Here is an 11,709-nt window from a genome sequence, read left to right as displayed (position 1 = left end):
AGTCAAAAAAGAAAAGTTTTGCTGAAGAGTGTGAAGGCAGTCCAAAGTGGTCTGTCCGGGGTTTGAATCCCGACCCCTACATATAATAATGCAAGTTCCTGCCAAGTGAACTATGATCATGAGAACATCTAAATCCATTTTATAATCCTAATACAACATTTATTATCTTTTCTACTAACATACCCTTATTTATTGCTTTTTTTTTTCTTTCGAAATGATTGTTTTTCAATTATATATAACTACTTTACTAATTATAATTAATAAATGTGTTTTAGTAAATGATACTTATACATATTTTGTCATTAAAATCAACGTAATTAACCATTTTCTTAAGAGAGATTAGTCACTTTAGTCCCTGAATAGAAAATGAGTCGTCACTTTAGTCCCTGAATGCAGATAAATTGCAAAATAGTGTAGACTCCGTTAGTCAATTTAGTCCCTGAATGCAAACTAAGTTAGTCAATTTAGTCCCTGAATGTAGACTTTGTTAGTCACTTTAGTCTCTGAAATTTACCAACATAGTCTATATTCAGAGACTGTTTTACAATTTCTCAGCATTCAAGGACTAAAGTGGCTACTCTTTTCCCATTCAGGACTAAAGTGATTAATTCCCAATTTTCTTAATAAGAGTGTAAAACTTGAAGTATGGGCCCACACCACCTGGCCCACAAAGTCTAACTTCCCCGTTAAAGTGTGTTGGGTAAGTAAGGGTTACAGCTTAGTACTGTCTGTTTCCTTATATCAATCAATGCGTCTCTGAACTCAACTCAACCAACACACTACCTACCTGGTACGTTCCTCGCCTCGGTAACCTACGTTACTCTTCACTTTTTCACTTTCGCTTGGTTTTGTTTCTCTATTCCTGTTGTTACATTGAACTCATTCGACACCCATTGCTGATCATGTAACAACAATTTTGTCTTGTACTTGTATTGTATCCCCCTTTGTTGCTTTTCTCTGTGTTTTCTTTGTATTATTACTCCCTATGAACCTATTGCATTTGTTTTTTCTTTAATTGTTATTTAATTTTATTAACATAAGGAGCATGCATGCACTCTTTTTTTGTTTGTATGATAGTTGTTACGTTAGTATTTTCCCTTTGGATTCGAACCCTGGACCTTTGTTCCTAGTCAACTATGTCACTTAATATGGGACGGAGGGACCTTTGACAACAATCACACTTAACTTATGCATAGCAATGAAATTTCAATAACTGCACATGACATGACAACAATCAGACATAAAACGATTAAAGAAATTTCTATTCAATTGTTGCTCTTTTGTTCCTAAAATCATGATTCAGACATGTTTACAAATATCTTGTAAGATTGAGTATGAATACTGTCAATGAGTGCTTTAAATTTGTAGATAAATATTTTCCTTAAGATATCAATTGTGATCTTAAAATTGACTGTTTCGGTATTTTTATTAATGTTTACAATGAGTTTTTCTTTCCCATTTCAAAGGAGGATATTATTCACATTCAAGGAAAATGGGGCGTGCAATCAAGGTTAACCCAGTTGATTCTCATATGAGTGAGAATTTGGAAAGTCCTTATTCTGACGATAAAAGAATAAGGTTAGAAAGGCGATGGAGGAGACGGGAGGCAATGAATAATAGTTTGAAGCACAATTGTTTCACTACTGCTACAAAGACAACTGCGAAGACTTGTGGAAATACTGCTGTTTTAATTGATAAAAATGATCATTTGATAGATGAAGATGCAGATGAAGATTGGCTAATAGGTTTGAGTGCATACACAGGTGACAATGGTGGTGAAATGGATGAAGATTCCAGATCCTTTTTGCCTACACATGATCCTGATATTCAAACTGACTGTGCTAGTAACCATAGTGACGGTTCAAATGGCAACAAGAATGACATTGATGAAGTGGATGCAGATTACGCATCCTTTTTAGCTACTTATAATCATGACATTGAAACTGATTTTGCTAGTAACCATAGTGGTGATTCAAATATCAACAAGGACAGTGATGAAGTGGATTCAGATTACGCATCCTATTTGGCTGCTTATAATCATTATATTGAAACTGATTGTGCTAGTAATCATAGTGGTGATTCAAATATCGACAAGGACAGTGATGAAATGGATGCAGATTACGCATCCTATTTGGCTGCTTATAATCATGATATTGAAACTGATTGTGCTAGTAATCATAGTGGTGATTCAAATATCGACAAGGACAGTGATGAAGTGGATGCAGATTACGCATCCTTTTTGCGTACACATGATCCTGATATTGAAACTGGTTGTGTTAGTAATCACAGTGAAGGTTCAAATGGCAACAACAACGACAGTGATGAAATGGAAGCAGATTATGCATCTTATTTGGCTGCTTATAATCTTGATATTGAAACTGATTGTGCTAGTAATCATAGTGGTGGTTCAGATATCAACAAGGACAATGATGGAATGGATGCAGATTACGGATCCTTTTTGCCTACAAATGATCCTGATATTGAAACTTATTGTGCTAGTAATCATAGCAGCGGTTCATTAGTTTCTGATGTGGAATTTAATAAAGATTATGAACAGTTCCTTAATTCTGTGACTATTGTTGATGGCGATAAGGAGTATTTTCGTGATAAGAATGCCACTAACACATCCAATGTGGAGGATGATAGTAATTCCTCTGATTCAGATCTAATTATTTTGGATTCTTTTCCAATTTGTGGAAACACCTCTTTCGTTTCTTCAAAGACATATGATTCATCAGTAAGTGTCTTCAACTTTGCATAGTATATCTCTGTATCAGTCATATTTTGTAAATGATCCTTAAAAATGCTTGCTATTCAGTTTTTTTTAAAAGAAAAAAATTCTTAACTTCTTCCATAACACGTCTTTATGCTATCTGTTTTTAGTGTTTTGGAGAAGAAACGAACCCCGAAGACAACAAGCAAATAGCTGCTTATGATCATTCTCTATTTAGGAGAACACTTATGGAATGTCTTGAAAGGCCTTATGACCAAGAAGAGTATGATGACCTTCTGCTCAAAGTATCTAAGCGAACGAAAAAAGAACGCCATCTAGAAACACGGCAGGGGGTGGTTAAATTATATCACTGTGATGGTCTCAGCAAATCATATCTTGATATGCACCCTGGTAGGTCCATATTTTCTCAAGTATTCTTCTGACTTGGATTTTCTTCTTTTGTTTATAAAAATGGTAGCTTAAAGTTTGATCCTAAATATGCAATCAAGATTCATTTCTCTCGATTCAATCCTAACAGCTAGTGTTACAAAACTCTCACTTGATGTGTTGGGTGGACCAACCAAAACTTCGTTAAATTATATATATGATTTAAGGGAAGAGAAGGTTATACACTGCATCTTTCTTGTCATAAAACCCTAAAACTATTCCTGTTGACATATATTTTCTCCATATTGTGATGGCTGTTTGTGTAAAATTTTAATGTGAGGGGGTTGAGTTGTGAATGTTATTTCCAAAACAATGTGTCAAGAGTAATTTAGAGCCTCAAATAAATGTAATTTGCTTATGAACTTGTGAGTTAATTTATTACTGAACTAATATATAACAGTAGAGGATTCTTTGATTTCTCTGTAATCAAGGTACATCATGATGCCTTTTAATCTTGGGCTCATTCTGTGACTGACTAGTACTGATTTCTAATCATCAGTATGTGGTTTAGATTTTGTTGAAAGAACATCATTTGAGTCTATATTCTAATTTGTGATTGTTCAAGTTTTTTGGTACTTTATACTTCTTTTGGATTTTCAACTTCTATTCTCACTAAGGCTCAACTCTTTCTATGCTCAATCTAATTTCTGGCATCTATCAAATATTTGTTTCATAATTATGCAGATCTAGTAAAAGCTATTGCTGAGTTCAAGGAACAGCATAGGGTTTTGTTTCTCTTGCGTGGATTCTTTTTCTGGTTGCAAGTAAGTGTCAATAAATTTTATGTTCACATAATTTCCTGTATGTATAATTGTGAAGTTTTATTTAGTGTAGTGTTCATAATTCAATTTTTGATGTCTTTGATTCCAACATGGGTGAATATGTGAGTTTCGTGTATGCATCTGCTAACTGCTGTGAATTGCTTGCGATTGAAGCTATCCTGATGTACTTTTTTCTGTCCATTTTTGCAGAAAGTGAGCCTCGTGGGAAGATTTCAGCCTTGGCGTGACGAAACATGTTTGGAGATATTGCGGAAAATGTAAAAATGGAATCTTTTATTTCTAGGATTTGGAAGCAATGGTTTTTGAATCTATACAGGCAGCAGTTTGTATGTACAGTTAAACTTATCACTGAACTATGACAATGTATGCAGTAGCTGAATTGCTGAAAGTTAAAGTTACTTCCTTGACAGCTCTTTCCAATTCCTTGATTATCATATCTTTTTTTCGTCTCTTTTAATATACCAGTAAGAGTTAGAGGAAAATGGTTTATTCGAGCTTAACAATTAGAGTAAAGGTCTAAACTGAACCTTGTGAAAACAGAATATGAAACTATATTTGGTCTCTGAAATATACCTCTAAAAATAATTTTGAGAACAACTAGTTTTATCCCGGTCCATGCATATTTTTTTAAACAACTAGTATGTTTAATGTTAATTCGTTAGTATTTGTTGAACTTGAAGTGGAAATTGAACCGAAAACCATCTTTATCACTCCACTTCTTAACTCTCGCACTCTAGCCATGAAACCAATGGTATATCTCCCCCGTTCTTACAATGGAACCTAGGCTGTGACTTGATTGCTGTAACTAATATTGACTGAATCGCAATCTCTGTCATGAAAGTTGAGATGAACTTCTACTTTCAGAAGCACAATTATTAAATACTATGCATTATGATCAAAAAATAAAAGTGATTCAAAGTAGAATAAAAGGCATATTTGTTATAGCTTTATTTTAAAAATGATTTTTCAAATGTTTCATTTTTTGTTATGGTTAGAACCTATGTTCATCTAGCCACCAAAATTCAATTTAGTCCCTAAACTTTCATTATCTCACCAATTTAGTCCCAAAACTTTTAAAATCAACTAAAAGGCCCCAAACTTTGAGAAATACATCAATTTGGTCCGTCAGTTGACTGATCTAAGGACCAAATTGATGGACGAGAGTATAGTCTATGGATCACATTTCTCATAGTTTAAGGACCTTTTAGTTGATTGTAATAGTTTAGGTACAAAATTTGTGATATAATGATAGTTTAAGGACTAAATTGACTTTTATTTCTCATACATGCTTAGAAATATACACCGATATAGGGATGAGTAATTTTTTTGATATAAAATATGAATAATATATTAATCTTTAAAAAATAAACATAATATATATTCAATTAAAATTGAATCGATTTTAAAATTTTGATTCAGTAATAGTAATTTTATAAAAGCTTGATGTTATTTTGGTATTTATTTTGTATACTTTTAAAACTGTCATGTTTACTATTTTTAGAATTAGATACACAGTATAAATAATAAATTGCGTTGCCCATTGTTAGTTGACTTGTTGCTAATGCTACCAATTGAATTATCTGACCGACTGGATATCGTGGCACATATATCAAGGGTACTGAGATCGTCATATTTGGATGTTTGTACTTCTGATTTTATTATGAGCCACACATAATTTAGGTTGAGTTTCATTCCACTTGTGACAAAATAATATATTTATCATGTTTATCAAGTTTTTTTTTTCCCATATTCATTTCATGTGTCACTCTTACTCTTGGTATAAATCCCCCTCCTCACATTTTCATAAATAAAAGCAAACATAGGCTAAAGGGCCAATCCCATTAATTTAATTCCTCAACTCTTCTTCAGCTTCCTTCATCTCTCCTCTTCATTTTGGTAAGCATAAGCTGCTTCTGTTTTTTACCTTAGTTTGCATAATAATTTAAGCTAGCTTGGTTGTTTCAACCTGAATTTCAATCTTATGCTTTCATTATGTAGTTAATATTCAGAGCAACTAACTTCTTCATGTAAACAGGATTCTCTCCTGTGGAATTTTAACTAGAGAGTCCAGTTGAAATCCTTGCCATAGAATTTATCAAAATGACTTTAACTGTATACCATAAAAAAAATAAATGAATGGTTGAGATTTCACTGCACAAATTTCACGACAGAAGACTCTAAATTAAGCCTAGTTGATCCGTTGTAACTATAGGTAAAAGGTTCATTTACCTTTACAATAACAAGTATTGGAAAATTTAACTGCGTAAAGCAGTAATTAATGAGTGGTTGAGATTTCACCGCAGAAAATTTTCACGACACGGGGATTTACTATAACTATAAGTAAAGGTTCTTTTGCATGTGGTTGCAGGAGTAGTGTAATATGGATTCTCTACCAACAGCAGAGATATGTGACACAAACGCAACACATTTAACAAATGGTGACTTGAGGATACTTCATCCAGTGTTCCAGATGTATGGCCAGTCTCGGGCATTCTCGGGGCCTGTTGTTACCGTAAAAGTGTTTGAAGACAATGTGTTGGTAAGAGAACTTCTTGAAACAAAAGGAGAAGGAAGAGTTTTGGTTATTGATGGAGGAGGAAGCATGAGGTGTGCTCTTGTTGGAGGGAATTTGGTGCAGTTGGCACAAAACATGGGGTGGTCTGGGATTGTTGTGAATGGTTGTATTAGAGATGTGGATGAGATTAATTTGTGTCAAGTTGGTGTTAGAGCTTTGGCTTCTCATCCACTTAAATCCAATAAAAACGGTACTGGTGAAAAACATGTTGCTGTTTATGTTGGAGGAACTTTTATTCGTGATGGAGAATGGCTCTATGCAGATAATGATGGTATCATTGTATCCAAGTTTGAGTTGTCCATTTGAAATAGTAGTAGACTGTACTTTAGAGGTGTAATGTTTTTTCAATTGGATTTCAGGTTTGAGCCATTGTTGTAATGTCATGTCATGCTAAGTATTTCAGAATTTCATTGCCTAACACAACATATGTTTAAAGTAAACAAGTGCCATTCGTATTACTTACTCCTAAAAAGGTTTACTCTTTGTAACACGCAAAATGGCATTGCATATTTCCCTAACCAAACAAAGCTTGCTCACAAACTCCGAGTGGTAATTTCCATTAGTCTACAGTAGGTGATCATATAAGAGGCTTTCTCGTCCAAAACGTCATCATGAAGTAATAGTAGCAAATATTGTTGCTCATCAACCGGCCTCCGGTTGGGAATCACATGTTGTTACATTTAACTAATCCAAGGGCATGGACTTGTTATATTTTTTTATACTTCAATTAAGATCGTTTGTGCTTGAAATTTCTAATGAAAAAGGTCTTGATACTCTCCCGTGATAGTCATCAAAGAGTCTTAGTTCAAAAAGTCACCATTAAAGCAGGTTGACATTAAGACAACTGAGAAGAATAATTATTTGCTGAAACAAGTTTGAACCAACAATCCTCTCAAAAAAAAAAAAAGTTTGAACGAACAATACATTGGGAAAGTATAGGAGTCGTAGTAAGTTCTTCATAGTTGAACCACTTGAGCAAAAAACAAATGGATTACTTGAACCACTTGAGCAAAAAACAAATGGATTACTAGAGTGAAATAGCAATGTGAAATTCACTTTAGCCATTCACCATGAGGTGCTCTTAACAGTTTTTTTTTTTTTTTTTTGCATGTCGTAAGTTTAACAATTTCTACCATTTACTATACAGAGCAGGCTGACATTACTATACAGTGAAGGCTGACAGTGAAATAGAAATACTTAGATTAAAATATTTGAACAGTGCGCTGATGGGCAAGAAAAAATACCAGGACAATGCAATGTTTTTGTCTTTTGATGGGCAAGTATTAAAGCAATAATAAATTCAACGTAGTTTTGTCACTAAGATATCCTTATTTCCTTAATGGCTAAAAGGGTTCGTGAAGGAAGGGAAAGGACCAGTTGCCAGAACAATGTAGAGCAGTGTGCAAAATAAACTATAATACAGTATATAAGAACTCAACATTTAAAATAGCAAAGTTCACCAGCCGTAACAAAATTAATTCACCCGTTGATCAAAGCACTCCCTAAATAAAAATTTGGGAGTCTAGGACTAAGGTGAATGAAACAAAGAAAACACATCTGCTGCCAATTCTCATGGCACATTCTCATAACTTGATTGAAATTATAAAGTGAACCCTTCAAACTAGCCGTGGATTCGTTAGTGCATAATGATCATTATATTAGTTCAAAAAAACACAACCAACAGGAGTTCAGAACAGAACAAGTGCATGTTTTGAAATCCATTTCAGAGATCTCCCAATCTGTTTGAGCCGGTGCTTAAGCTCTCTCTAACCACATATGCAAACATACTAATGGAATATTGTGATCATCATAACAGATGTGCACAAGTGTGTTCAGCAAGAGAATATCCATCATAATTTCATACAGTCAGTAATCAAACAGCCCAAATTGCTAGTAAAGTCCGTGAAGGAATTAAGATGTCCATATTCCTTACTGTTTGATTGAAGTATTTGCTTGGATAAACCTGGCCTGGTGTTTCAAAATAGTGTGTTGGTAGTAAAGGGATTCATGAAGGAAGATAATTGACCTATTGCCACAATAACGGAGACCAGTGTACACGACCAAAACTATAATCTATAAGTGAACTGAACATATAAAATAGCAAAGCTTAGCTGCCATTACATAATGCATTCAGTCACTGATTAAAGCACTCTCTCAACGAAGGCGCACTTTGCTCAGCCATAAGATATAAGTTTTAACAGGTTAGACTTCAAAAGATTGGGAGTCGATGGCTAAGGTGGCAAAGAACACATTCTATTGTTGATTGAATGATCCATAATACTCATCATAATAGTTCAAAGAACACAATCAACAAAAGCTCAACAACCAGGAGCTTGTTCTGAAATCCATTTCAAAGAACTTACAGCCTAATTTCTAAACCATCAAAATTTCGTAAGTCAATAATTAAACAGCACAGTTGCTAAAAATAACAACCATGTGACAACCTCAAAATTAAGATATTAAGATATCCTTAATCCTTCATGTTTCAAAACAGTGTACTTGGGAAAGGGGTTCATGAGGGAAGAGAAAGGACCTATTTCCACAATAATATAGGCCATTGTGCAGGACTAGCTATAATCTACTATTAACTGAATTTCCTGAACTGAATATATGAAATAGCAAAGTTTAGCTGCCATAGCAAAATGCATTCACCCGTTGATCAAACTAAGCTCCCAATTAGGGTATTTTCCTCGGACACTAGAAACTTCAATGAACATTCAAAAACTGATTTACCAGGATAGAATGAGTAAAACTTCAAAAGATTGGGAATGATGGATAAGATGGAAAACAAACATATATGTAACACTGTCTCCATTCTTCATTGTATTCCATATCACATTCTGACAACTTCATTGGAATACAATGAAATCCTTCAAACTAGTAGATTCATTGATAAATAACAATCATCATAATAGTCCAACGAACAGGAGCAACAAAAATTCAACAACCAAGTGCTAGTTTTGAAATCCATTTCATAGATCTCTCAATCTGTTTGGGCCCGTGCTTAAGCTATCTATAACCGCATGCACAAACATATTGGTATAACAATACTACAATCATCAAAACAACACAATGAATATATGTTCAGCAAGAGAATATATGGAATTTCTAAACCACAATAATTTCATAGTCATCAGCAATCAAACAACACAATGTTATAAATCCAACAACAATAAGACAGCCTCAATCCCTACAGAAATAAACAGATAGCATATCCAAAACATGTATCACATTAGACACAAAACTATACCTAAAAAAGAGAACCCTATTTGCTTGATTTCTTCTTGAGTTCCTGCAATGCCAATCTAGTCTGCTCCCTAACCACCTCAGCGCGATTCAAAAACACTTCCATCTCGGCAGCCTGCAACTTCTTCCACCTCTCCTCCAACTCAACCCTATCTGACTCCCCCATCAATTCCAAACCGCTTTTTGCAGCATCCTTATCCAGCACAGCTATACCCGCAGCCTCATCAAATTTAACCAGTTCGCTCAAAATGAAACTCTTACCAACACCACTTTCCACTTTTCCACTTTCATTCTTAGTAACTATAGCTAATTCCTTCCTAGCAGAACCACCATTTTTAACAGGAGCTTCCTTCTTAGCACTCTTTGTGATTTTCTCGTTAGATTTTCCGTTTTCTTCAGCTTCCTTAGAAGCAATTTTGCTCCAAACCTTGAAAAGATCAAATGCTCTCTTATCATGAGCTTTGGTAAAATTGTCACTGCTTTCAAACTTCTTCTTCAAACCACGAACCTTTCTCTTCAATTGCTGAGCATTGGCCTCAGCTTTCATCGATTTCTTCACGAAACCGTGAAATGCAGCTGCTTCCTTCAGCGGATCCTTTCCAGTCTTCGCCACAAAATCCCCAAGTCCTTTGAGAATCACAAGCTCGTCTTCTTCACTAAACAATCTCTGAAAGTTCTTCTTCGAGTCTTCACCAGTCAATTTCACATCCTCCTCCGCCTCATTCTCATCATCAGAACCACCACCACCGGTGGTTTTCTTCTTGGAACGTTTTGAATCGTTTCCAGTGTTACTTTCGGCGGCACGCTTAGTTCCGGACTTGGTCGGCACCGGAGTTGATTGGGCTTGGGCTTGGACTTGGGTTTGGGTTTTCATGGGCTTTGAAGCAAGTGGTTTAACTTTAGGGTTAGGAGGAGGAGTGGGTTCCGATTTCTGTTCCGGTTCAGAATCAGATTCGGTTCCAGATTCAGAACCGGATTCTGAGCCGGATTCAGATTCAGCGGGTTTAGGGGTAGAGATAGGAGTAGAAGGAGGAGGGTTTTTGGAAGCGGGTTTTGAATCTTTTGAAGGAGTTTGTTGAGTTTGATTATCATCTTCTTCTTCAGATGAAGAACCTTCTTCTTCTCCATCTCCTTCTTCTTCTGAGGATGAATCTTCATGTTCTTCGTTGACTACTTTGTCGGCTGGTTTTTGGGTTGAAGGTGGTTGATCCTCGTCGGAGGAAGAGGCGGTGGGTGGGTCGTCGACGAGAGCGAGGCGTTTCTTTGGCTTTGGCGCCATCGAGAATTTGGGATGTGATTAGGGTTTCAGGGGTTTTTGGAAGGATAGTGACTGTGGCTAGTGAATGAAGCGAAGAATCAGATTTCACACCATTTAAACAAGGGAAATGTTAACGAGTGCCCCCGGGCACTCTTTAAGCACTTTAAATAGCAAGTTTTTAATGAAAAGTTGTGTATTGAATGCATTGGAAATTGTAACAATTGACTTTTCAAAAGAATAATTACTAATTTTAGGATGCTTAAAGAGTGCCCCGGAGACACTCGTTAACAAGACCCTTTAAACAAGGGTAGAGAATTAAATTAAGACGAGTAAATAAGAAAATAAAAAATAAAAAACCCTTTCAAGTGGTTAAAAAGTTGATCAATTTGATTTGATACTTGTTAAAAAAAAGGTTGGATCTTTTTAACATAACATTACAAGCAAATACCTCCTTAAATTTAACTTCTATGTACAAAACGTCTCTTGAAATTGATAATAATCAAGTAAATCGGTGTTTGTGACAACCAATTTTTTGCACTTTTTTTTTAGTGTTTTGACAAAATGAAGGTGGCGGTTAATTCAAAGCGGTGATTCGCTTTGGAAGGAGTTTCTTAAGGGAAAATATGAAAATCATATCTCCAAAGTGGTTGATGGAAGGAATGTGGTGTAGTGTGTTATGTCCTTACTA

General features: G+C 35.2%; 3 protein-coding genes across 5 annotated transcripts; 2 read left to right on the top strand and 1 right to left on the bottom strand.

Moving 5' to 3' along the window:
• The first annotated feature begins 668 nt into the window (after window positions 1-668).
• LOC146943738 (uncharacterized) lies at window positions 669-4,351 on the top strand. 2 transcript variants are annotated; one of them, XM_085742005.1, is made up of 5 exons: window positions 669-790; window positions 1,467-2,737; window positions 2,884-3,124; window positions 3,845-3,924; window positions 4,132-4,351. In XM_085742005.1, exons 2-5 carry the CDS (start codon window positions 1,493-1,495, stop codon window positions 4,201-4,203), a joined length of 1,638 nt encoding a protein of 545 aa, XP_085598131.1. In that variant the 5' UTR covers window positions 669-790; window positions 1,467-1,492; the 3' UTR covers window positions 4,204-4,351. The 2 variants fall into 2 exon arrangements, with proteins under 2 accessions (XP_085598131.1, XP_085598132.1); XM_085742006.1 differs by lacking the exon at window positions 669-790 and having other exon boundaries at window positions 827-2,737.
• A 1,337-nt stretch (window positions 4,352-5,688) lies between these two features.
• On the top strand, window positions 5,689-6,895 carry LOC146943737 (putative 4-hydroxy-4-methyl-2-oxoglutarate aldolase 3). Of its 2 annotated transcripts, none has more exons than XM_085742008.1 (2): window positions 5,689-5,838; window positions 6,311-6,895. In XM_085742008.1, exon 2 carries the CDS (start codon window positions 6,323-6,325, stop codon window positions 6,821-6,823), a length of 501 nt encoding a protein of 166 aa, XP_085598134.1. In that variant the 5' UTR covers window positions 5,689-5,838; window positions 6,311-6,322; the 3' UTR covers window positions 6,824-6,895. The 2 variants fall into 2 exon arrangements, with proteins under 2 accessions (XP_085598134.1, XP_085598135.1); XM_085742009.1 differs by having other exon boundaries at window positions 5,709-5,838; window positions 6,289-6,895.
• Window positions 6,896-9,596: 2,701 nt separating this feature from the next.
• LOC146943736 (putative transcription factor At1g61730) lies at window positions 9,597-11,111 on the bottom strand. The gene has a single exon (XM_085742007.1). It carries the CDS (start codon window positions 11,040-11,042, stop codon window positions 9,783-9,785), a length of 1,260 nt encoding a protein of 419 aa, XP_085598133.1. The 5' UTR covers window positions 11,043-11,111; the 3' UTR covers window positions 9,597-9,782.
• Between the last annotated feature and the right edge of the window lie 598 nt (window positions 11,112-11,709).

This window comes from Medicago sativa, chromosome 2 (assembly GCF_051527215.1).
Source record: "Medicago sativa cultivar Bolivia chromosome 2, Bolivia_mono, whole genome shotgun sequence".
Classification (NCBI taxonomy): domain Eukaryota; kingdom Viridiplantae; phylum Streptophyta; class Magnoliopsida; order Fabales; family Fabaceae; genus Medicago; species Medicago sativa.
The sequence above is the reverse complement of the archived record's forward strand: the minus strand, read 5'-3'. Positions and strand labels throughout refer to the sequence as shown.

Excerpts from the sequence above, each read along its gene's own strand:
- LOC146943738 (XM_085742005.1), top strand. The coding sequence starts at position 1,493 with ATGGGGCGTGCAATCAAGGTTAACCCAGTTGATTCTCATATGAGTGAG. Across the intron at positions 3,125-3,844 it reads ATATCTTGATATGCACCCTG|ATCTAGTAAAAGCTATTGCT; the intron begins GTAGGTCCATAT and ends ATAATTATGCAG. Across the intron at positions 3,925-4,131 it reads GATTCTTTTTCTGGTTGCAA|AAAGTGAGCCTCGTGGGAAG; the intron begins GTAAGTGTCAAT and ends CCATTTTTGCAG.
- LOC146943737 (XM_085742008.1), top strand. The coding sequence starts at position 6,323 with ATGGATTCTCTACCAACAGCAGAGATATGTGACACAAACGCAACACAT.
- LOC146943736 (XM_085742007.1), bottom strand. The coding sequence starts at position 11,042 with ATGGCGCCAAAGCCAAAGAAACGCCTCGCTCTCGTCGACGACCCACCC.